At 40.3% G+C, this 26,653-nt stretch overlaps 1 protein-coding gene across 1 annotated transcript; it reads right to left on the bottom strand.

Moving 5' to 3' along the window:
- Positions 1–1,726: 1,726 nt before the first annotated feature.
- On the bottom strand, positions 1,727–24,515 carry atxn1l (ataxin 1-like). Its single transcript, XM_061882162.1, has 3 exons — positions 24,361–24,515; positions 8,434–9,602; positions 1,727–6,298 (listed from the first exon to the last, which is right to left on the bottom strand). Exons 2-3 carry the CDS (start codon positions 9,478–9,480, stop codon positions 4,973–4,975), a joined length of 2,373 nt encoding a protein of 790 aa, XP_061738146.1. The 5' UTR covers positions 9,481–9,602; positions 24,361–24,515; the 3' UTR covers positions 1,727–4,972.
- Positions 24,516–26,653: the final 2,138 nt, after the last annotated feature.

The raw sequence follows: 26,653 nt of genomic DNA, 5'->3' as shown, positions 1-26,653 counted from the left end.
ACGGGAGTATCGTAACTTTGGAAACGGTGATACCCCTGACAAGCACTAGGTCTATAGTATTACCGTTGCGATGCGTGGGTTAATTTATTATTTGTGTGAGATCACAGCTATCAATTATAGTCTGGAGCGCTACGCACGGTGGGTCCGATGGGGTATTCATATGGATATTAAAGTCCCCCATTATGATTATATTATCGGCGTGTGTCACTAGATCAGCAACGAACTCTGAGAATTCATTGATAAAGTCCGAACAGGGCCCTGGGGGGCGGTAGATAACAGCCAGGTGTAGCGGCAGCGGTGTGACAGACCTCATAGTAAAAACCTCAAATGATTTATATTTATTATTTATGTTAGGACTAAGGTTAAAGTTTTCGTTGCATATTAGTGCGACCCCCCCACCCCTTTTAAGAGGACGGGCAATATGCGCATGTGTAAAGTTAGGAGGACATGTTTCATTTAGCGCAAAAAAGTCGTTTGGTTTAAGCCAGGTTTCGCTGAGACCGATGACGTTAAGATTGTTGTCTCTGATAATATCATTAACTAACAACGTTTTGGGAGACAATGATCTTATGTTTAAAAAACCTATATTATAGGTAGTGGGCTGTTTTAGGGAATTTTTGATCAAATTATCCGTAGTAGCAATATTAATAATGTTGTGTTTAGTATGTCCAGTGCATTTAGTATAATTACGACCATATTTAGGAATTGATACGACGGGAATTTTCCGATTGTTTGATTGTTGCTTTGATAAACTGCACGCATCATGGTTAGCCACCTCAGTAACGGGAATTTTCCGATTGTTTGTTTGTTGCTTTGATAAACTGCACGCATCATAGTTAGCCACCTCGGTAGAACACATGTCCAACTCTGAAATACTCAAAGCAGAAAAAACTTGTTCTAATTTAACTGACTCCTTACCCAGACCAGTAGTCTCGCATCTTCCATTTAAATCAGGCTTCAGGATGGAGGGAAGTGGTGTTCTGCGGGGATTAGCCTTCTGCTTTGTTTTTAGCCCCGCTCGACATCCGCGTTTCCGATCACACCGCTGCCGTCCACTCCGTAGACGGCCCCCGCTGCTAATATACTCCCCTGCTTCACAGGCCGCTGGATGTAGCCGCCGAATTATTCCCATGCTAGTTAGCACGTCTAGCAAGCATGCGTCTATCAGTCCAAAACGGCGGTCGTCGGTGATCACGGAGTGACCACGATGTGAGCCAGCCATGAAGTTTGCGGTCGTACGTGATCACGGAGTGACCACGATGTGAGCCAGCCATGAAGTTTGCGGTCGTACGTGATCACGGAGTGACCACGATGTGAGCCAGCCATGAAGTTTGCAGAATTGTCCGGTATTTCTGCCAAATGTTCCATCTTTAGCAAGAGCTCCGCGATGTTGCAGCCCGTCCGGGCGCCGCCATCAATTGATTGTAAAATGCATTTTTAGACAATGTGATTTGCCTGAGCGGCTAGGAGACTGAGAATAACAAGCAACAAGCGGTAGAAAATGGATTAGAAAGGACAGATTTAGAAAAATAAAAATAATAATTTAACTTTGGACTTCCCGTGGGCCAGATCTCGAACGCTGGCGGGCCGCAACTGGCCCACGGGCCGTAGTTTGGGGACCACTGATTTTGAGGTTACACAGGTTAATGATACTTTGACTGAACTGATGTAAATGTCCTTTTTAAAAAATGTCAGAATCACCATTGAAAGTACAAAAGAAACTAGGCAATTTTGATAATAGTTTATATTTGTATATATGTGTGTGTATATATATATATATATATATTATATTGTGTGGACATAACATAACTGCAACGTCTCCAAGTTAGCTGTAACAATAAAAATACAATATCTTTGTGTCTTTAAAAGTACATAAAAAGAAAACAGGCAAACAAACAACACAAATAAAAATACAAAATAACAAAACAGCCCTAAAGTAGTTCACAGAGGTACAAATATACAGTACAAATCTAAATTTATCCAAAAAAAGTACAAAAAATAATTAAAAAAGCAAACAAAATAGAAATATTAATGCTTTGTTAAATTCATGTAGGGTAAAGTCTAAGGGTACACTTTGGGTGGACAAAACTCTATAAGGCTTCTGATAAAAGATCAATACAGATTGGTACGACCATACGATATTAAAAATCACGGTACAAAGTCCATACAACCTGGATTATACTTGAGGATTCAATGTTACATTTACATCTTTGCATATAGTTTGCAGATTTAGGCATTTTGGGAGAAAAAACAAACACGTTTTTATATTTTTTTTCTATCTTTCAGTTTAACATCACATGAAAAAGCAGTGTCATCTTGTGCCAAAAAGTACAACAAATCCATCCAAAGTGGAAAACACACACTTTTTTAAAACTTTCAACCGTTGTATTTTGTTTTCCTCATTGAAATTTAAAAAAAAAGAAAAAAATTGAATAAAATGGCTAAACAACAGGAACTAGACCACCATCAACGCACGCACGCAAACGCAAACACAAACACAAACACAAACCCACGTTCCAGTCTGCCACCAGACGCCATTCAAGTTTTTGCTGGATGAGAAGCAAGCACACAAAAATATGAGCACACACAACTTTGACTTTGTTGCGGATTCCCTGGTGGGTTTGAAAAACCGCTTTGGGAGACATCGGCATACACTCTATGGACCAATGTATTGGGACACCCCCCCACTCATCAATTCATATCTTCTTCACTTTAGCAATATGTTATTGACTACTGCAGCTTCAAGAGAACAGAGCAAGGTGTCACAAATACTTTAGTCTATTCAATGTCCCAATTTCTGCTTCCAAGCAATGTCAGCCTCAAATATGTTGATTCTCTCTCTCTCTCTCTCTCTCACACACACACACACACACACACACACACACACACACACACACACACACACACACACACACACACACACACACACACACACACAAACACACACACACAAAGCAGAAGTTAAGGCAACAAACAACTACATAATCAACGCACACAACCTGGGTATTCCTGCTGTTGTGACTCTTTAGGTTAAAGCAACAACACTGCCGACCAAGAGGAGACATTTAGTGCAAGTACTCACAGTGACAGCCGCTTCAACTCAGGCGCCCCCTGCTGGGCAAGAGGTAATGTCACAGGGGACACTTTTAAATGTCCAAATGACGCCAATGAGCTAAGTGTTTACTGCATAGAAGGACAACACTATTAAAACCCCGTAGCTAAGCGTAACAAATAAGGGTCCGGCAATGGAGGATGTTGCATGATCCACATTTCGATCCAAACTAACAGCGAAACAGCCAGGAGAGACTACGTTAAAAAGCATAAACACAACAGTCAGGTGTTTTTTTGTTTGTTTTTTCAGTAGGAATGTGTGCGTCGCCTGATTACAAACCTCCAAATGATTCTGTGTGCGACCTAATTGCACTTATTGATAGGAGTGAGGAAAGTGCAGCATTCATCTTGGCTGATTAGTAAACATAAGTCTAAATGTAGTCCCTTTGAAGCAATGACCCATGGGAATTAATCAAACCAATGAACCGGTGAATTAACCTAGGAATGAACCAAAGCAATAAACCAAAGCAATGAACCAAGGAATTGACCTAGGAATGAACCAAACCAATGAACCGAGGAATTTACCTAGGAATGAGCGAAAGCAATGAACCTAGGAATGAACCAAGGAATTAACCTAGGAATGAACCAAAGCAATGAACCTAGGAATGAGCCAAATCAATGAACCAAAGCAATGAACCTAGGAATGAGCCAAAGCAAATAACCTAGAAATTAACCAAGGAATTAACCTAGGAATGAACCAAAGCAATGAACCTAGGAATGAGCCAAAGCAAATAACCTAGGAATGAACCAAAGCAATGAACATTGGAATGAACCAAAGCAATGAACCTAGGGAATGAACCAAAGCAATGAACCTAGGAATGAACCAAACAAATGAACCGAAGAATTAACCAAGGACTGAATCAAATCAATTAATCGAGCAATGTGCTGGTACAAAAAGGTGGAAGGTACGACGGACAAGAGTAAAACAAAGGACGAGAAGAAAGGTCTCAGTGTAAGAAGATGGAGCGGGTGCATCACCTGAAAACGTAACAGACACACTGCCGCTGCTGGTGGGGGATAAGGGGACAATATTGCTTACTATTGCATCCTAGGCAAATCAATGCATTCAAGAGACGAACCTTGTAAAAACAGCTGTCTGAGGTACACCAAGGGAGCACAAGGCTGTTCACTAATCATACTGGAATAGAACATCTGACGAGAGCAGGGGTCTACCGAAACAACAGTTGTCTTCTATTGTACATCGCATTTTGGGTTGTCAACTCAAGTTAGCTTAACTTGTGTGAAAAGAAAACGTAACAGCAACCAGACAATGACAAAGTGATCCAATATGGAGAAAAGTTGTCCTTTGACCCCTGCTCTAGAGACTCGTCTTTATTCCAGTCTGTTGTACTCATGTTGAAATAACACACAAAAGTGTTAGTGGGCAAAAGTGTGTGTGTGTGTGTGTGTGTGTTTGTGTGTGTGTGTGTGTGTAAGTAAAGACACTGATTGTTTGATCACTAACTGGATTGTAAGACAAGTGTGACACTTTGTTGTCCTCCTATAAGGTGCGCTGACAGCTAATGTCAAAGAACAACAACAAATGTCCTTGTTTAAGTTCAATGCCTAAAAAAGAAGAAACACAATCTCAGGAATGGTTAGGCTTTTGAGATCTGACCACGATCCAGAGTCATCGCAGGCTCGTCCAATTAGCAAGCGAGGATGTTCCAAATAAGGAAGTGGTGACAGAGAAGACAAACCTACTGGGGAAACTCCAAAGTTCTCCTTTGCACGTGGCGACACAGAAGATTTTTTTTCTAGTTGGATGTGCAAAAATCTTCTCAGCCTACATTCTCTTTTTCCTGCCCTTGTCATGATAATAACACCAACTAGTTGCTCATAAAAAAAGATGATGATGATGCTACTTCCCTGCATTAGAGCGTCCCTCAATGGAGAGTTTGACCTCCTGGGGGATGAACGAGGGTCGGATGTGTCCAGATGTGCTGATTTGAGGAACTGTGTCTCCCTTCATGTTGTATCTTTGGAGGCCAGGAGAGGACCAGCGCCTGTGCATGGCCCCCATGGCCGCATCCGCGAAGGCAGAGGCGTCTGTGTGCAACTGGTAGCCGCTCTGACTCTTAGCGTGCTCACCTGAGGTCCGACTCGGTCTAACGGGGGGTTCAGGGTGCGTGGCTTCTTCCTTGTTGTCTCTGTCTGCCTCCCTGGGCCTGTCTCTGTGCGTGCGCTCTATCCTGAAATGAGCCTGAGGGCGGGACTGCTGCGGAGCAGGTGGCCCCATGAGCTGGTGAGTAGGTTCTGACGTGGTGGCAGTTTTGCTTAATGTTCTGGACAGGATCTGCTGCTGGGGATGATTGTGTTGCGCTGCTTTCTGCTGCTGTGGAGGCTGCTGCAGGGTGATGGACACGCACACGTCTCCTACTTGCATCTGATGGCAGGCCAAGCCGTAGAGCTGAGTGGTGCGCTCCGGGCTGTGGGACGACCAGCCTTGACCGAAAACAAAAAAGGGGTGCTCCGGAGGAACGTCGATGGTCACTTTGCTCTGCTGCTCACCCACGGTAAAGTGCAGCGTCACAAGGCCAGGCCTCTGCTGGTTAGCGTGGATGTCCACAACCATGCTGGAGTCAATCTTGAGGCCCCCGCTCAGCTCGGCGCTCCGCACAAAGTCTTGAGTCTGCAGGTCTTCCACACGCTTCAGCTCCCCGGTGGCCAACTGAATAATGGCTCCCTTCATGAAGTGCGATGGGCTGCTGGGAGCCGGCGCGAGGACGGTGCCGGAAGATAAGGCCTGGGTCACCTCGGCAGAGAGCTGGACAGCAGGCTGAGGTGGCTGAGCGGCCGTTGGCTTGCTCACATCCCTATCAGGCAGGCACGCTCTGGATGAAGGACCTGACACTTTAAAGCTGGGTTTAGGAGAGCCATCGTGATCCTGTGCTGAATAGTGCTGCTGTGGGTGATATTCCATAGGGATTAACACCGGCTGCCCATTGGCTAGCATGACAGCATGAGCAGGCTGCCCTGCTTGTTGGTGCTGCTGGAGGTTTGTCACTCTGGGGTCGCTGTAGCTCACAGGCTGGGCAACGTATGCAGCACGGCCAGAAGTGTTCTCTACATGGATGTCTCTGGCTCTCTGGACACTCTGAGAGAGATTCAAAGGAGTGAAAGAGACCTCCTTGCGCCCTCCGGCAGAACTTTGGCTGGAGATCCAACTGCCAACCATCTGCTGCACCTGGAAAAATACAAAATAAACTTGAATGAACACAGCCCGTCAGAAATGAAACCAGTTTTTTTTTTCAACTATCAAAATGTATTCTAATGTGGCACTGAATAATTTCTAAGAAACAAATGCACACAAGTGATAAACTGCATCACCAAACTCTATGTATGTTATGAACAATTCATGTAAATATTTCATTTTTGGACCCATATCCTACATATTAAAACAGGGGGAAAAGCACACTTGTAATATTTTAGTGAGCCTATTAAACTACTTAAGGACACATACTCGAAATTATTTTTATCAACGAATGTTCTAATCAGGGTTTCATATCGTTAGGGTTTTATCGATACAATATCGATATTCCTTATCAATACCAGAATTAATTGGTACTCTTATTGGTACTGTATGTAATTGGTGTGAATAAAATTTGAAAAAAATGCATTTTTCTCTTTATTTTTAACAGCAAAACACCAACATCATGTAAAATTTAACAGCAGGGAAGTCTTAAACAAATCAACTACGTTTGCAGTGCAAAATATAATGCTGTTATCTTGTTAAAACCACACAGTTCCATTGTGTTTCTATTAATTAAAATGTCCTGGGTATGACGTTAAACTACATCCAGGCATGAGATGGGAGGTTGTGTGTGGGGTAAGTGAGTCCCAACTAACGTCTATAAAATGCACACAAAGAGTCGTTTGCACCTTCTCTTGTGACTGGCGGGCGGTCAGCGCCATAAAGCTGAGCGGGTCCCTGGGTAAATGGGGCGCGGACAACCAACAGGACAGACTAAGTTCAACAGCCCAGTAAGGCAATTAGTCTAGCAGAAGAATTTCTGATATAAAATACCCCTTCCAACCCGCACCAAGCCGGCGTGGAAAGTGTAGGCTAATAACCAGCCTGAAAAGTACGCCAAGAAGACGGCCCCCAGTCCCCAGCAGTTCCAGGGGAACATTGCAGTGGCAGGGAGTAGCTAGAGATCGTTCACTATGGCAGAAACATGCTGAGGCTTTCGTCCAGCAGTGGACTGACAACGGCTGATGATGATTAATTAAAATTACACTCAGCTGAAAATAATATTTATGTGTGGCATGTAAAGAACATAATGTCATGGCTGTCTTGAGTTTCCAATTATTTCTACAACTTTATTTTTTTGTGATAGAGTGATTGGAGCACATACATGTTGGTCACAAAAAACATTCATGAAGTTTGGTTCTTTTATGAATTTATTATGGGTCTACAGAAAATATGACCAAATCTGCTGGGTCAAAAGTATACATACAGCAATGTTAATATTTGGTACATGCCCCTTGGCAAATTTCACAGCAATAAGGTGCTTTTGGTAGCCATCCACAAGCTTCAGGCAAGCTTCATGTTGAAATTTTGAACAGCTCCTCTTGACAAAATTGGTGACGTTCAGCTAAATGTTTTGGTTTTCTGACATGAACTTGTTTCTTCAGCAATGTCCACACGTTTAAGTCAGGATTTTGGGAAGGCCATTCTAAAACCTTAATTCTTGCCTGATTTAGCCATTCCTTCACCACTTTTGAAGTGTGTTTGGGGTCATTGTCCTGTTGGAACACCCACCTGCGCCCAAGACCCAACCTCCGGGCTGATGAGTTTAAGTTGTCCTGAAGAATTTGGAGGTAATCCTCTTTTTCGTTGTCCCATTTCCTCTCTGTAAAGCACCAGTTTCAATGGCAGCAAAACAGGCCCAGATCATAATACTACCACCACCATGCTTGACGGTAGGGTGTTCCTCGGATCAAAGGCCTCACCTTTTCTCCTCCAAACATATTGCTGGGTATTGCGGCCAAACAGCTCAATTTTTGTTTCATCTGACATCACATGGACAAAGATAAGACCTTCTGGAGGAAAGATCTGTGGTCAGATGAAACAAAAATGTAGCTCTTTGGCCACAATATCGAAAAATATGTTTGGAGGAGAAGAGGTGAGGCCTTTCATCCCAGGAACACCAACCCTACAGTCAAGAATGGTGGTGGTAGTATTATGCTCTGGGCCTTTTTTTGCTGCCAATGGAACTGGTGCTAATAATAAAAATACAACTACATTTGGCTGCTAGAGTGTGTCTTGAGTCATAATGGAAGACCATTACAGTTAGATTAGAGTTGCAGGTCACTCACCTCCAAGTCACTGTCTGGAGTGCTACGCTGGCCCGGTGAGCTCAGCCTGCGTTTCTGGTTGGAGTCGTGCGCTGCAGAGATGGCCGCGCCCTGTTGCAAACGTGCATTCCTTCCATGGTAGTCCGGTGCGACCTCTCGAGCTGCTTGATCTTTATCCTTGCCGTTCACCTCTGGCTCCTTTTCCTGCAACCCACTGTGGGGGTCCCTGTAGGAGGTGGAGGTGGTGGTGGTGGTGGCAGCTCTTGCACCACCCTGAGGGTGATAGAAGACCGGCATCACCCGTGAGCTAAGCTCGGACGCGGACAGGACTCCGACGGCACCAAGGTGCTGCTGGGCGGTCTGCTCTGAAGGCAACATTAGCGGGACGCCGCCGGGAGCTGACACTTTGGGAAAAGTATGAGCGGCTACCTGAGCCTGTGGAGGAGGGGAGACCACACCTTCTTGTATGACAGACGGGTAAGGAACCAGGTGGGCCTGAGGGATGCTGCCTGAGGGGGAGATTAATGAACCAGGGACGAAGCCGGGGGTTAAAGCGTAGGGTAATGGTCCATATGGGGAGCTGACAAACTGCAGGGAGGAATGAGGGAGCTGGGCGTAACCCAAAGGAGGATAAGGAAGGCCTGGATGCTGCAAGAGTGGAGAGTGTACAGTGTATGTTGGGGAGATGTGGCTTAAAACTGGGTGAGGACTGGTGGGCGAGTATGTAACAGATGGTACAGCCACTTTATAAAGCATACTGTACTGGTCTACTGGCACTGCTGGTATGCTCTCAGAAGTGTCCATTCCAAAGTGAAGTCCTGGCTGAGCTCGCAGCCACTCTCCAGAAGGAGGGGAAGTCTGAGAATCACTGATGGCTGCAGAGTTCTGGATGGAACCCATTTCATCCTCTCCGACACCGCTACTGACACCACCACCACCACCACCACTTATTCCACCCAGTGCCAATCCAACTCCCGCAGTACCTGCAGATCCACCACAGTTACTAACAGGGAGGTCCCTCTTCTTAGGAGGCAGGCACTCCTGGTTGCGCTCCTGAGCTGGTTTCATTGCAACACTCTGGCCGAGAAACTGTCTTCACTGTATGGCACAGGAGCTAAAACTTGCAAGCCAGTGGGGCCTCACAGAAACCAGCTCTGAAATCCCCGGGCTGACTTCCGCTGATGGCTCTCCTGGGAAGAAAGAATAAACAAAGGATAAACATAAAGAGAGCAAATGTATTTTTGCATGATATCTTCAAGCAGGCAGTCTCTGCTGTCCATCTTGAATTTATAGGTTAAGAAGAATCATGCATGGTCAGTAGTAGATGATGCAACTCTTCGCTTTGCAATGGTAGATATTAGGTTATAACATTAGCACATTAGTACTCAAAGTGATATTCCTTTAGCAATGGACTTTAAAATATACAAGTTCAATGAAAACATTAACATTTGCCATTAAATGTCATAGTTGAAGATTGTAGTTGTTTAATTGAAAGTACCCAAGATGTACTGTAATAAATTACAATTTATAGACACTTGATTACACAAAATCTTTAAATGTGTCACAAATGGGTCACGCCTGAGACCTACTAGAATTCGAGCCATGTTTACATTTGTTAACACTGCAGTACGTGTGACTTCATGATGTCATGTTTACATGAAGTACATTTTTAGTGTCTCCAGAAGGAGCAACTGCAGTGGTGTTTGACAAGGTACTGTATTTTCTTCTCGTGAAGAGTGACGCTAGACAACAACCGCAACTTTGACATCTTCATCTACACTGGAACTAATCAGAATCATCAGTTTACTTTTAATGGCTGTTTTACTTATAAACCTATGTACCTTTACAAAGATTGACTATACAACTTCTGAACGAGTCGCGGCAGAGGATGCTATTATTATTTGCAACGCTATTCGGCCGTTCGGGACATTCAATCCACTTTATTTATATAGCACATTTTAAAAAAACAATAGAAGTTTCACAAAGTGCTGCAAAGAAGTTGAGACATACATACTAGGAGAGTTAATAATATAAAATATTTAACTATAAAAGAATAAATACACAAAACACATTAAAGAAAATAAAAGAGACTAAAATCATATGACTCTCATGCTGGTTTAAAAGCCAAACAGTAAATAAATGTTTTCAGACGTAATTTAAAACTCGTTTAAAAGTGAGCCATCCAAATAGCAAGAGGGATATTGTTCCAAAGTTTTGGACCCACAGCAGAAAATGCACGATGACCTCTGGATTTTAAACAGGTTTTTGGGATGACAAATGAAACTGGTCAGCTGACCTCAGAGACCTTGGAAAGGTGCAAATTTTAAAAGGTTTGACATATATTGTGGTGCTAATTGATTAAAAGATTTGAAATAAAAAAATATTTTTAAATTAATTCTAAAATGTACTGGGAGCCATTGAAGGGATGCTAAATGAGAGTAATGTGTTCATGTTTTTTAGTGCCAGTTAAAAGGAGAGCACCATAATTTTGGACTAACTGTAATCGAGCGATTGAGGCCTGGTGGTCAAGAGAGAGCTATCATATAAATAAAACTGTTAAATAACCATTGTAAGTTAACGACATGCTGGTGTTATTATGTGTGGTCATGTTTGGAGTTCAAAAATGTCTAAATATACCGCGCCTGAAAAATTATTGACGGAGAATGAGAAGTGTTGTGGGTGAGAGAAAAAGTTGTCCGTGCAGGATAAAAAATATGTGTCTAAATTGAGCCTGTTAACACAAGATTTATCAATAAAAGTTGAAAAGAGTGTCATCACTGTTGGCGTTAACGCACTTTTTGTGTCTTTTTACGCATTGAAATAAAAAAGGACGTGCATTTGCGGGAGTCCACGCGTACCGGGATGCTGATTTTTTATGTATATATCTATATTTTTTTATCGACCCTGCCTTCTCCGGGTCAGAAATCCGGTTTGCTTGTTTGTTTTTTTTGTTTTTTTATCCATTATCGCTTTCCGTCTGTGTTTTGTTTTGTTTATATTTGCCAGTGTCGTGCGAAATTCTGTATCCCTGAAAAAATGTTTGTGTCCCCTGCCGAAGGAGCACGCGTGAAGGCGGAGCTCTGTTTCTTGCTCAGACAGCGGCAGCACTTCCGTGTTATTAGTGATGTCAATTAGGGCTGGGCGATGTAATTAATATATTGCGGGTTTGTCTGTGTGCGATATAGAAAATGACTATATCGTGATATTCGAGTATACGTTCTCACGCAGTTGCTTTTAGCGGGCATTACACTACAGGCGTTTCCCACTCTTTCTTGTCTCTCCTTCTCACAGAGATTTAAAACAAGCGCACCTTCTTATATACGTCACGTGTGCAACGTCACACGCTCCCACGGAACAGACAGGTAACGACATGGTAACGTTAGCTGTGATGCTAGTGGAGTGGTGGGAGTGGTAATACGAGAGAGAGAAGGTGAGAATCTGATAAAAAATTAAGGAAGAATTAATTCCCAAGAAAAACAGCACGGGGTCCATTGTCTAGCGGTGGTTTGGCTTCAAGCGGGAAGATGTTGAACAATTATGCGGCAAAAGCATTGCTACAAAAAGTAGCACCAATGCTAATTTGGAGAAACATTTCAAAAGTCACCCGGTTGAGAATGAAGAGTGCTTACTCCGCATCTCAACATCTCCGTTCGGTGCCACACCAACAAAATGCCGAAGCAACTGTTTCCAGATCAACACCGTATGAAAAAAATAATCAACAACAGAAGGAGATAACGTCCGCAGGAACCTACCACATAGCGAAGGGCATATACTATTTGATTTCATATTATGCAGCTCATTTTTATTTGTCAGTTATTGATATATCTTGTGTGACATCATGCACAAAAGTGCACTTTATTTGTTTTAAACTATTGTAGTGGTGTTCTGTACAAAAAGTGCACTTTAATTTAGTGTTGTTTTGACATGTCACCTTAGTGACATCATGCACAAAGTGCACTCATAGCTTATTTTAAAATGTCTGTGACAATCTTGCACTTTCTGTTTTGAAATGACATGAATGTTTGTGCCACTTAGGGCCGGGCGATATTGGCTTTTATTAATATTGCGATATTTTTATGCCATATTGCGATATACGATATGTATTACGATATTTTGCCTTGGCCTTGAATGAACACTTGATGCATATTATCACAGCAGTATGATGATTCTATGTGTCTACATTAAAACATTCTTCTTCATACTGCATTAATATATGCTCATTTTAAACTTTCATGCAGAGAGGGAAATCACAACTAAGTCAATTGACCAAAACTGTATTCATTAAATACTTTTCATTCTCTCATGGGTGACATTTTCAATGAAACAACAAATTAATAGTGTTGCTACCTTTTTGTAGAAACACTTCTGCTGCATACTTTGCATTGATTGATTGATACTTTTATTAGTAAATTGCACAGTACAGTACATATTCCGTACAATTGACCACTAAATGATAACACCCGAATAAGTTTTTCAAATTGTTTAAGTCGGGGTCCACGTTAATCAATTCATGGTACAAATATATACTATCAGCATAATTCAGTCATCAAACAGGTTAATCATCATAGTATATACATTGAACAGCATATTGCTGTTGTCTGCTGAATATCTTCCCACTTGGAGCCAAACCACCACCAGATGATGGAACCCCTGCTCTTTAAGTTGGGCATTTATTGTTCTTCCTCCATTTGTGATAAGTTTTGCACCATCTCTCTCTTGTATTGTCACAAGCTCCGCTCGTCCGACCTGGCTCAGCTAACGTTAGCCATGCTGCTACCTCTCTGATCGGCAAGAGCTATGACGCTAGACTCGCGAGAGTATGTGACGTATGTAAGAAGGCGGGCATGTTTTCCGTATCTGTCAGAATGAGAGACGAGGAGGAGTGAGAAACGCCTGTTATGTGATGCCCGCAGCTAAATGCAACGCGATCTGCCTCAGCTAACGTTAGCAATGCTAACGTTAGCTCTCGGCGAGAGCATATGACACTAGACGCGCAACAGTGTGTGACGTATGTAAGAATGCAGGCTTATTTTACGTTTCAGTGAGAAGGACAGGCGAGAAGGAGTGAGACACGCCAGTAATGTAATGCACGCAGCTTAAAGCAACGGTGTGAGAACATATAATCGAATATTACGATATAGTCATTTTCTATGTCGCACAGAGACAAACCTGCAATATATCGTATATATCGATATATTGGCCAGCACTAATGCCACTGCTTAATAACTGTTTAATAAATACAGTTTTGATAAATTGACTTGGTTGTGATTTCCCTTTCTGCGTGAAAGTTTAAAATAAGCATATATTAATGAAGTATGAACAAGAATTTTTTAATGTAGACACATAAAATCATCAGACTGCTGTGTTTATATGCATCAAATGTTCATTCAAGGCTAAGGCAAAATATCGAGATATATATTGTGTATCGTGACGTCGCCTAAAAATATCGAGAATAAAAGGCCATATCGCCCAGCCCCAATGTCAATGATACAAAATGTGGATTGTTACGATAATGCTTTGATTGTCAAAAATGTTGTTGGTGTAACATGTGACATTCCTACCCGAATAAATGCTTTTGATCATCCGCACATGACGTGTTGTATTTATATCGCTGCACACGCTTCTCTATAGCAGTGGTTCTCAACCTTTTTTCAGTGATGTACCCCTGTGAACATTTTTTTAATTCAAGTACCCCCTAATCAGAGCAAAGCATTTTTGGTTGAAAAAAAAGAGATAAAGAAGTAAAATACAGCACTATGTCATCAGTTTCTGATTTATTAAATTGTGTAACAGGGCAAAATATTGCTCATTTTTAGTAGTCTTTCATGAACTATTTGGAAAAAAATAAAAATAACTAAAAACTTGTTGGAAAATAAACAAGTGATTCAATTATAAATACAGATTTCTACACATACAAGTAATCATCAACTTAAAGTGCACTCTTTGGGGATTGTAATAGAGATCCATCTGGATGCATGAACTTAATTCTAAAAATGTCTTCACAAAAAAAGAAATCTTTAACATTAATATTTATGGAACATGTCCACAAAAAATCTAGCTGTCAACACTGAATATTGCATTGTTGCACTTCTTTCCACAGTTTATGAACTTACATTCATACTTTGTTGAAGTATTATTCAATAAATATATTTATAAAGGATTTTTGAATTGTTGCTATTTTTAGAATATTTTTAAAAATTCTCGCGTACCCCTTGACATACCTTCAAGTACCCCCAGGGGTACGCGTACCCCCATTTGCGAACCACTGCACTGTACATGTCATGCTGCAGAGCAGATGATTAGCCTACTTATTTTATAGAAATTACATTAACGACATTCTGTAATTTTGTTTATTTCATCTTCTGGTAGATTAAAAAATAACCAATATAATGGGAACAAACACTACAGGGTAGAGACTCTATTTCATGTAAAACAAAAAAAACACATTTTATGCCAGAAAATGTGTCCGATTATGTTTATTTTCCTCAAGCTATGTACAGTACTAAGATCATGTGGATTATATGTACAGATTTGGCATTGTACGAAACTTGTGAATTTGGACTCATTTTATTAATGACAAAAAAAGTTAGTAGGAGACATTTCAGCATATTTCTGTGCTGCCATAAAATGTGTCCCCCTTCCATTTCCCTCAAATTATGTAGTAACTTCATGTGGTTTATTATGTAAATATTTAGCATAAACAACATATTATTATCATTTACAGCTAAATGTGTACATTTGGACTTATTTTATTATTTACAAAAAAATTAGTGAGGGAAACATACTGTATATGCTGAAAAATGTCAGCATATTTCTGTGCAGCCATAAAATGTGTGCCCCTTCTATTTTCTTTAATTGATGTACCGTATTTTTCGGACTATAAGTCCCAGTTTTTTTCATAGTTTGGCACTCCAGAGCGATTTATGTGTGAAATTATTAACATATTACCGTAAAATATCAAATAATATTATTTATCTCAATCGTGGAAGAGACGAAGAAAATGTCAGCAATCATCATATAAATGTCAGCCATCGTCACACACACGTGAACCAATAAGAATTCAGCGGGGGAGGGTCATGGCAGAAAAGCATTGTGGGTCATGGAATGCTAACTGCTATATACTATATGCTACTGCCGCAGCTATTAAAATGGATCATTTCATCCTTGGCGGTAACTTATAAAAACTGAGAAAGGCTGAACAAAAATGACACCGAAAAGGAAATCATGTACTGCAGATTACACAATATCAAATAATATTATTAATCTCATTTGCAGAAGAGACGCAGAAAATGTCAGCAATCGTCACACACACGTCAGCAATCGTCACACACACACGTATAACAATAAGAATTCGGCGGGGGAGGGTCATGGCAGAAGTGCATTTTGGATCATGGAACGCTAACTGCTATATGCTACATGCTAGTGCCGTAGCTATTAAAATGGATCATTCCATCGTTGGCGTAAACTTATAAAAACTGAGAAGGGCTGAACAAAAATGGCCCCGAAGAGGAAATCATGTACTGCAGATTACACAATATCAAATAATATTATTTATCTCATTTGCGGAAGAGACGCAGAAAATGTCAGCAATCGTCACACACGTCAGCAATCGTCACACACACGTCAAACAATAAGAATTCAGCGGGGGAGGGTCATGGCAGCAGTGCATTGTGGGTCATGGAATGCTAACTACTATATGATATATGCTACTGCCGTAGCTATTAAAATGGATCATTTCAACGTTGGCGGTAACTTATAAAAACTGAGACGGGCTGAACAAAAATGGTACCAAAAGGGAAATCATGTACTGCAGATCACAAGCTGGACGTAGTGAAATATGCAGCAGAAAACGACAAGCGGAAGCGGCGCATACCTTTGGAGTTGGCAGAGTTGTTTAGAAGCGACATCGAGGAAGAAGATTTCATCAGATATATCGATTAGGAGTGACAGATTGTTTGGTAAACATATAGCATGTTCTATATGTTATAGTTATTTGAATGACTCTTACCATAATATGTCACATTAACATACCAGGCACGTTCTCCGTTGGTTATTTATGCGTCATACAACGTACACTTATTCAGCCTGTTGTTCACTATTCTTTATTTATTTTAAATTGCTTTTTAAATGTCTATTCTTGGTGTTGGATTTTATCAAATAAATTTCCCCCAAAAATGCGACTTATACTCCAGTGCGACCTATTTATGTTTTTTTTTCTTCTTTATTCTGCATTTTCGGGCGGTGCGACATATACTCCGGAGCGACATATTCCGAAAAATACGGTACTAACTTCATGTGGTTTATTCTGTACATATTTAGCATAATCAACAACAAAACCTGTGAATTTGGACTACCGTATTTTCCGGATTATAAGTCGCTCTTGAGGTTTTTTTTTTCATAAAGAAATACAATCATGTGTGCTTACCGACTGTATTCCTGTAGACTGTATTGATCTATATTGATATATTATGTATATATTGTATTTTTTATGTTGATTTAATAATTTAAAAAAATAATAAGAACTTTTTTTTTTTTTCTTGTGCGGCCTGGTACCAATCGATCGGCCCGGTGGTTGGGGACCACTGCTGTAAATGACATAGATTCAAATGAAACATTTAAAAACTTTCCTGGATGACATTCTCAGAACAAAATTGTATCTGTGTAAGATTCCATTTTGCAATCACCTGTAGATGTGGCGTTTTTCAAACGACTGATGACAAGTGAGAATAATCAGTACAATTTGTCAGATGCATGTATGCCCTGGAACACCATTATCACAATTTCATGACCGAAGCAAAACACTTTTTACACTTTTATACTGAAATAAATACACCTACAACTTATTATATAAAAATATTTTTTTTAAAAACAACCAACCACGATAAAGTTTAGATCTATGAAGGAAAGAAAAAGTGAATGATTGTTTGAAACTGAATATATTTGCATATGCAAAAAAAGTGTTTTCTTTTGTATTATTTTTTTTAATGAATTAACATTTATGACAACCTTTTTCCAAAACACAATAAAAAATGTGAGATATAACAGGACAATGCATACAGTTATAATTTGTTTTCAAAACAAAAAGTGGGACCCCAAAAATTTACTGTGGGACCCCATTTTAATGACTTGACGGGGTCCCTTGGACCCCATCAAGTCATAAAAATAATGTATTTCAGAATGTAAAGCGCTTTGAGTCTCTAGACAAAAGGCAAATATAAAATATAATTCAGTACACTGCCCTTCACAAATCTAGCAACCCACCAACAAATAGATAACACTCATGTGAGGACCACTGGAGCAAATTATATATTATAGAAAAACAAAAACAAAAAAACAATTATTCAGAATTTGGGGATTGTATTAGCTGCACGTAGTAACTATTATTATTATTAAACTGGACGCTGTATCGATCCGTTGTGGTAAAGAAGGAGCTGAGCCGAAGGCAAAGCTTTCTATTTACCGGCCGATCTACGTTCCCATCCTCACCTATGGTCATGAGCTTTGGGTTATGAACGAAAGGACAAGATCACGGGTACAAGCGGCCAAAATTAGTTTCCTCCGCCGGGTGGCGGGACTCTCCCTTAGAGATAGGGTGAGAAGCTCTGCCATCCGGGAGGAGCTCAAAGTAAAGCCGCTGCTCCTCCACATCGAGAGGAGCCACATGAGGTGGTTCGGGCATCTGGTCAGGATTCCACCCGAACGCCTCCCTAGGGAGGTGTTTAGGCAAGTCCAACCAGTAGGAGGCCACGGGGAAGACCATGGACACGTTGGGAAGACTATGTCTCCCGGCTGGCCTGGGCACGCCTCGGGATCCCCCGGGAGGAGCTGGACGAAGTGGCTGGGGAGAGGAAAGTCTGGGCTTCTCTGCTTAGGCTGCTGCCCCCGGCGACCCGACCTCGGATAAGCGGAAGAAGATGGATGGATGGATGGACGGATAGACCTGAACTACTAAAATATTTTAACTACTTTATTGAGCTGCACCTTGTATTTGTCTTAATATGTGCTCTATAAGGCCACACAACCGGAAGAGCAACATACCGCAGGCCTGACGTTATTTATTCAACACATCACAATTACATAACTACACGTCCCATAGAAAGTAGAGAAACTTTGTGTTCATTATATCAATAAGGGAACAAAATAGTACACCCTTAAAAAGGACACCTTCTGAGAGGGTCAATAAAACTACTGTATATCAATATATACTGCGATAGACACGTAATAGATATCGATAAAAATATGTTCGATAAAGGTTTGAGATATATATATATATATATATATATATATATATATATATATATATATATATATACAGCCTTTTTTTTTGGGGTTGGAAGAAACCAGAAAGAATGAAGCATGGTTGGTGGCATGAACGAAGGCACCTGGTAACCTAGAAAAGAAGGACGTGGTCATTGAGCAATGGGAGGGACATCCTAAACAGTATAGTTTGGTTGTGCTGTCTTGTTGTTAATTTTCTGCATACAGTGAGAAAAGAAAAAAAATTGTATGCTGCAGAAAGCCAAAAAAAATGTTGATAAAACAGGAAAAGTCACTTCGAGAGTATGGTAGTTTTCTGGATTTTCTAAAATGTACCGTAGTTCTTGGCCGTGCTCATCTTTTCTTTCAACACTCGTCCATTCGGAATTGTACGGAAAAAACAGGTAGGAAGTAAAGTTCCTAAATGTATAAATATAATAAATAAAACAAAATATAACAAATGTGATATTTTAGTGTAGGGCTGGGCGATATATCACAGGTTTGTCTCTGTGCGATATAGAAAATGTCTATATCGTGATATTCAAGTATACGTTCTCACGCAGTTGCTTTTAGCTGCGGGCATTACACTACAGGCTCTCCTCGCCTTTTCCTGTCTGTCCTTCTCACAGACAGCAAGCGTACCTTCTTACATACGTCACATACGTATACGCCCTCGCGGAGCAGAGAGGTAGCAGCATGGGCAACGTTAGCTGTGGTGCTAGCGGAGTGGTAAGACGGGGGAAAGAAGGTGCGAATCTGGTAACAAATGAAGGAAGAATTAATTCCCAAGAAAAACAGCAGGGGGCCCATCGTCTGGCGGTGGTTTGGCTTCAAGTGGAAATATGTCGGACAGACAACTGTAATTTGTCAAGTGTGGGGCAAAAGCGTTGCTACCAAAAGTAGCATTACCGCTAACATGTAGCATCATTTGAAAAGTAATCTGCTAGAGAATACAGAGTACTTACTCCGCATGTCAACATCTCCATTCGGTGCCACACGCCCGCGCCATCAAAATGCCGAAGCAAACATTTCCAAAACAACACCATATGAAAAAAATTGTCAACAACAGAAGGAGATAATGTCCGCAGTAACCTACCACATAGCAAAGGACGAACACTATTTGATTTCCTATTGTGCAACTCAATTTTATTTGACAGTTGTTGAAATATCTTGTGTGACATCATGCACAAAAGTGCACTTTATTTGTTTTAACTATTGTATTGGTGTTCTGTACAAAAAGTGCACTTTAATTTAGTGTTGTTTTTATATGTCATCTTAGTGACATCATGCACAAAAGTGCACTAATAGCTTGTTTTAGAATGTCTGACAATTTTGCACTTTCTGTTTTGAAATGACATGAATGTTTGTGCCACTGCATAATAACTGTTTAATAAATACAGCTTTGGTCCATTGACTTAGTTGACTCTGCAAAAAAGTTTAAATTAACATATATTAATGCAGTATGAACAAGAATGTTTTAATGTAGACACATAGAATCATCATAATGCTGCGATTACATGTATCAAGTGTTAATTCAAGGCTAAGGCACAATATCGAGATATATAACGTGTATCGCGATATGGCCTAAAACTATCGAGATATTAAAAAAGGCCATATCGCCCAAACCTACTTTAAAATAATAATTTGGTACAATAATATTTCAATTATAATTACTGCATAACATAAATGGATCATTTCCATACTTAAAAAAGGATAACAAACCAAATTAAATGTTGCACAGACCACGTGACTTCCGGCAGTAAACCTGCAAAAGATTGTTCTTTTCTGGTTTCCCTATATTTACTTTTTCACATTTTGCACAATTTTCTTACACATTCCTTATTTGTGTACCTTAAATTTAAAGAGGTAATGTTAAGTGTTTATTGTGATTTTAGAATTGTGTTTACATTGATTTTATTCAGTGTTTCCCATGGTTACGTTGACATTTCCTTTCCGCCTTGATAGGTATTGGGATTATAATCACAGGGAGGTTACATTTGAAATAAAAATACTTACATTCTATATAGTTTTCTCCTGGTTCATAATTTCATCAAAAAATATCAATTATTATCGATATCGACCAAAATAAAAAAAACATAACATATATAGTTTTTAGTAACATCGCCCAGCCCTACCTTCTGACAGTCCTATGCTGATACAACTATTTTTGGCAAAAAATTGCATGAATCTAAAAGAGGGTGTCTTCATGAGCTAGCCAGCAGCGAAATCATGGGAAAGGCAGAATAAAAGGTGTAAAAGTCATTAATGTGGTTGTAAAAGTGTTCCATAAAGACACTCCATGATGACCACAGCAGTCATCCAAAAAGTCACTCTTACTCCTCCTGTGCCACAGCTTAATAACTGTTTAATAAATACAGTTTTGGTAAATTGACTTAGTTGTGATTTCCCCCTCTGCATGAAATTTTAAATGAGCATATATTAATGCAGTATGAACAAGAATGTTTTAATGTAGACTATGGCTGGGCGATATATCGATGTACACGATATATCGCAGGTTTGTCTCTCTGCGATATAGAAAATGACTATATTGTGATATTCGCGTATACGTTCTCAGATGCTTTTAGCTGCGGGCATTACATTACAGGCTCTCCTCGCTTTTTGCTGTCTCTCCTTCTCACAGACAAGCGCACCTTCATACACACGTCACATACGTATACGCCCTCGCCCAGCAGAGAGGTAGCAGCATGGGTAACGTTAGCTGTGATGTTAGCGTTTATATGTCATCTTAGTGACATCATGCACAACAGTGCACTAATAGCTTGTTTTAAAATGTCTCTGACAATCTTGCACTTTGTTTTGAAATGACATGAATGTTTGTCCCACTACTTAATAACTATTTAATAAATACAGTTTTGGTCAATTGATTAAGTTGACTCTGCAAAAAAGTTTAAAATGAGCATAAATTAATGCAGTATGAACAAGAATGTTTTAATGTAGACACATTTAATCATCATACTGCTGCGATTACATGTATCAAGTGTTAATTCAAGGCTAAGGCAAAATAGCGAGATATATAACGTGTATCGCGATATGGCGTAAAACTATCGAGATATTAAAAAAAGGACATATCGCCCAGCCCTAATTTAAAATAATAATTTGGTATAATAATATTTAAATTATAATTATTGCATAACATAAATGGATCATTTCCCTACTTAAAAAAGAATAACAAATCAAATTAAATGTGACTTCCAGCAGTAAACCTGCAAAAGATTGTTATTTTCTGGTTTCCCTGTGTTTACTTTTTCAACCTTTGCACAATTTTCTTACACATTCCTTATTTGTGTACCTTAAATCTAAAGAGGTTAATGTTAAGTGTTTATTGTGATTTTACAATTGTGTTTACATTGATTTTTTTCAGTGTTTCCCATGGCTGTGTTGACATTTCCTTTCTGCCTTGATAGCTATTGGGATTATAATCACAGGGAGGTTACATTTTAAATAAAAATACTTACATTCTATATAGTTTTTTCCTAGTTCATAATTTCATAAAGAAATAACAATTATTATTGATATCGACCAAAATAAAAAAACATAACATATATAGTTTTTAGTCACATCCTACCTTCTGACAGTCCTATGCTGATACAACTATTTTTGGCAAAAATTGCATGAATCTAAAAGAAGGTGTCTTCATGAGCTTGCCAGCAGCGAAATCATGGGAAGGGCAGAATAAAAGGTGTTAGAGGCCTACTGAAACCCACTGCTACCCACCACGCAGTCTGATAGTTTATATATCAATGATGAAATATTAACATTGCAACACATGCCAATACAGCCTTTTTAGTTTACTAAATTGCAATTTTAAATTCCCCGGGAGTTTCGTCTTGAAAACGTTGTGTAATAATGACGTGTATGCAAGACGTCACAGGTTTTTAGGAAGTATGAGCGCTGCGCACACACACAGCTAAAAGTCGTCTGCTTTAACCGCATAATTACACAGTATTTTGGAGATCTGTGTTGCTGAATCTTTTGCAATTTGTTCAATTAATATTGGAGAAGTCAAAGTAGAAAGATGGAGTTGGGAAGCTTTAGCCTTTAGCCACACAAACACACGGTGATTCCTTGTTTAAAATTCCTGGAGGTGAAACTTTACTATGGATCCGAGCGTGATCAAGCGAACATGAATCAAGACGGAATGTCAACCAGCAGGTTTCGGTGAGAAAATTGTGGTAAAAAAGTCAGTTCTTACCGGAGAAAAGCTGAGCTTGTGCCGTCCATAGCTGCCGTCGACTCCCCTGAGACACTCCGTGTCAAGACACCCGTGGAGACACCCTCCCGACTATCAGGTAATATTAAACTCACTAAAACACTAGCAACACAATTGAAAGATAAGGGATTTCCCAGAATTAACCTAGTAAATGTGTCTAAAAACATTTTTTTTTTTTACTTTTTTTTTTCTTTTTAGTCCGTCGCTATCATTATCCTCAAACACGAATCTTTCATCCTCGCTCAAATTAATGGGGAAATTGTCGTTTTCTCGGTCCGAATAGCACTTTTTGTTGGAGGTTCCCATTAAAAATATATGTGAGGAGCCATCAAACATGTGACGTCATCGTCTGCGACTTCCGGTAGAGGCAGGGCTTTTCTCTTAGCACTGAAAGTTGCGAACTTTATCGTGGATGTTCTCTACTAAATCCTTTCAGTAAAAATATGGCAATATCGCAAAATGATCAAGTATGACACATAAAATGGACCTGCTATCCCCGTTTGAATAAGAAAATCTCATTTCAGTAGGCCTTTAAATGTTGCACAGACCACGTGACTTCCGGCAGTAAACCTGCACAAGATTGTTCTTTTCTGGTTTCCATATGTTTACTTTTTCACACTTTGCACAATGTTCTTACACATTCCTTATTCGTGTACCTTAAATTTAAAAAAATGTTAATGTTAAGTGTTTATTGTGATTTTACAATTGTGTTTATATTGATTTTTTTCAGTGTTTCCCATGGTTGCGTTGACATTTCCTTTCTGCCTTGATAGCTAATGGGATTATAATCACAGGGAGGTTACATTTGAAATAAAAAATACTAACATTCTATATAGTTTTCTCCTGGTTCATAATTTCATCAAAAAATATCAATTATTATCGATATCGACCAAAATAAAAAAAACATAACATATATAGTTTTTAGTCACATCGCCCGGCCCTACCTTCTGACAGTCCTATGCTGATACAACTATTTTTGGCAATAATTGCATGAATCTAAAAGAGGGTGTCTTCATGAGCTGGCCAGCAGCGAAATCATGGTAAGGGCAGAATAAAAGGTGTAAAAGTCATTAATGTGGGTGTAAAAGTGTTCCATAAAGACACTCCATGATGACCACAGCAGTCATCCAAAAAGTCACTTTTACTCCTCCGTTACACTCTATCCCGTTAACCAATGAATACAGCTCGAGGGCTACTTTCTACAACACACATTAAGAATCCATTCGAGCAGTGACATTAAGTGCGAAAAAAAATTAAGCTGTTTGAATGTGTTTGTTTATTATTCTTATCATGATCCACTGGACATTAACGCAGATGTTCCGGCTCGCTAGCTTCTCGGCTAACATGTTAGCTCAATCAACTCCAGCCCTGCTCGACTCATATCTCTTCAACAACCGCCCTGGCAATGCCTACTTCGTTCGTGTTACACATAACAGAGCGAACTATTCGTGTCAACTTACCCCCAATTGTCATCGCGAACAGACGTCGGTGTGAGGAAAATAAGTTGATAAGATGAGATGTCTGACAAAAATCAAGGCTCACAAGTCGAGCCCATCTCGAAGGCCGGCCGTGGCGCGCGTCGATGACGTCACACGGTTGCTTCAATCTCATCCTCATCCTGAATGCTTGGAACATCCATCCATCCATCCATTCTACCGCTCATTCCCTTTTGGGGTCGCGGGGGGCACTGGCGCCTATCTCAGCTACAATTGGGCGGAAGGCGTTGTACACCCTGGACAAGTCGCCATCTCATCACAGGGCCAACACAGATAGACAGACATCAGATATTAATAAAGTGAATGCTGAGATAGGCACCAGCGCCCCCCGCGCCCCCAAAGGGAATAAGCGGCAGGAAATGGATGGATGGAACAATATTTTTCTGTCATAAGTAATAAAAACAAATATATTTGTCCGGGTTGGGGAGGAGACCCTGCCCCAAGTGGAGGAGTTCAAGTACCTAGGAGTCTTGTTCACGAGTGGGGGAAGAGTGGATCGTGAGATCGACAGGCGGATCGGTGCGGCGTCTTCAGTAATGCGGACGTTGTATCGATCCGTTGTGGTGAAGAAGGAGCTGAGCCGGAAGGCAAAGCTCTCAATTTACCGGTCGATCTACGTTCCCATCCTCACCTATGGTCATGAGCTTTGGGTCATGACCGAAAGGATAAGATCACAGGTACAAGCGGCCGAAATGAGTTTCCTCCGCCGGGTGGCGGGGCTCTCCCTTAGAGATAGGGTGAGAAGCTCTGCCATCCGGGAGGAGCTCAACGTAAAGCCGCTGCTCCTCCACATCGAGAGGAGCCAGATGAGGTGGTTCAGGCATCTGGTCAGGATGCCACCCGAACGCCTCCCTAGGGAGGTGTTTAGGGCACGTCCAACCGGTAGGAGGCCACGGGGAAGACCCAGGACACGTTGGGAAGACTATGTCTCCCGGCTGGCCTGGGAACGCCTCGGGATCCCCCGGGAAGAGCTAGACGAAGTGGCTGGAGATAGGGAAGTCTGGGCTTCCCTGCTTAGGCTGCTGCCCCCGCGACCCGACCTCGGATAAGCGGAAGATGATGGATGGATGGATGGATATTTGTCTTGAAAGTGCTTTTTTTCATTTTTTTTAATAAACTTTTATTTATAAATTTCAACATTTACAAACAGACGAGAAACAATAATCAAAATATGTACAAAAACAGTACAAAACAGTACAAAAACAGTACAAAATAAAACAGAACAGCGCCAGGGGGTTGTAAATTCAAAGTAACTAAAATAGAATACAGACACAAAAAAATAATAATAATAAAAAAATAAATATATATATATATATATATATATATATATATATATATATATATATATATATATATATATATATATACCTCCATCAATCCATCCATTTTCTACCCCTTATTCCCTTTGGGGTCGCGGGGGGTGCTGGTGCCTATCTTAGCTACATCCGGGCGGAAGGCTCGTACACCCTGGACAAGTCGCTACCTCATCACAGGGCCAACACAGATAGACAGACAACATGCACACTCACATTCACACACTAGAGCCAATTTAGTGTTGCCAATCAACCTATCCCCAGGTGCATGTCTTTGGAGGTGGGAGGAAGCCGGAGTACCCGGAGGGAACCCACGCAGTCACGGGGAGGACATGCAAACTCCACACAGAAAGATCCTGAGCCCGGGATTGAACCCTGATTACTCATGACCTTCGTATTGTGAGGCAGACGCACCAACCCCTCTTCCATCATGCTGCTCATATATATATATATATATATATATATATATATATATATGTATACATATACAGTATATGAGCAGTATTGTGGGAGAGGGGTTGGTGTATAAATATATATATATATATATATATATATATATATAACAATATATCAATAAAATAAACAAATTGCAAAGCCATAGGCTCACTCAATTTCAGTAAATACATTTGGAACACAGCATCATTGTTTTCACAGCTTTTTTGTTGTTGGAGGTAGAGAGTGTTTTATTGTAGGGTTCTAAATCTTTTTTAGAGGCACAAAAGACAGGTTGGGTATTGAGAAAACTTGCATTAATGAATATAAAACTTAGCCAATAGAATAGTTAGGTTGCAAAGGTAAAATGCCTTTTGTATTTTTTGTTCATACAGTGTAAAAACAAATATCACATCTTTAAAAAAAAAAGCACAAATTTGTCATGAATATTGTCCAGGATGAAGCAACGGATGTCCCTGCCATAGTGATCAAGTGCTTTCACGCTTTTTTTT

The sequence above is a fragment of the Nerophis ophidion genome, linkage group LG02 (assembly GCF_033978795.1).
Source record: "Nerophis ophidion isolate RoL-2023_Sa linkage group LG02, RoL_Noph_v1.0, whole genome shotgun sequence".
In the NCBI taxonomy this organism is placed as follows: domain Eukaryota; kingdom Metazoa; phylum Chordata; class Actinopteri; order Syngnathiformes; family Syngnathidae; genus Nerophis; species Nerophis ophidion.
This window is presented reverse-complemented; position numbering and strand designations above follow the sequence as displayed.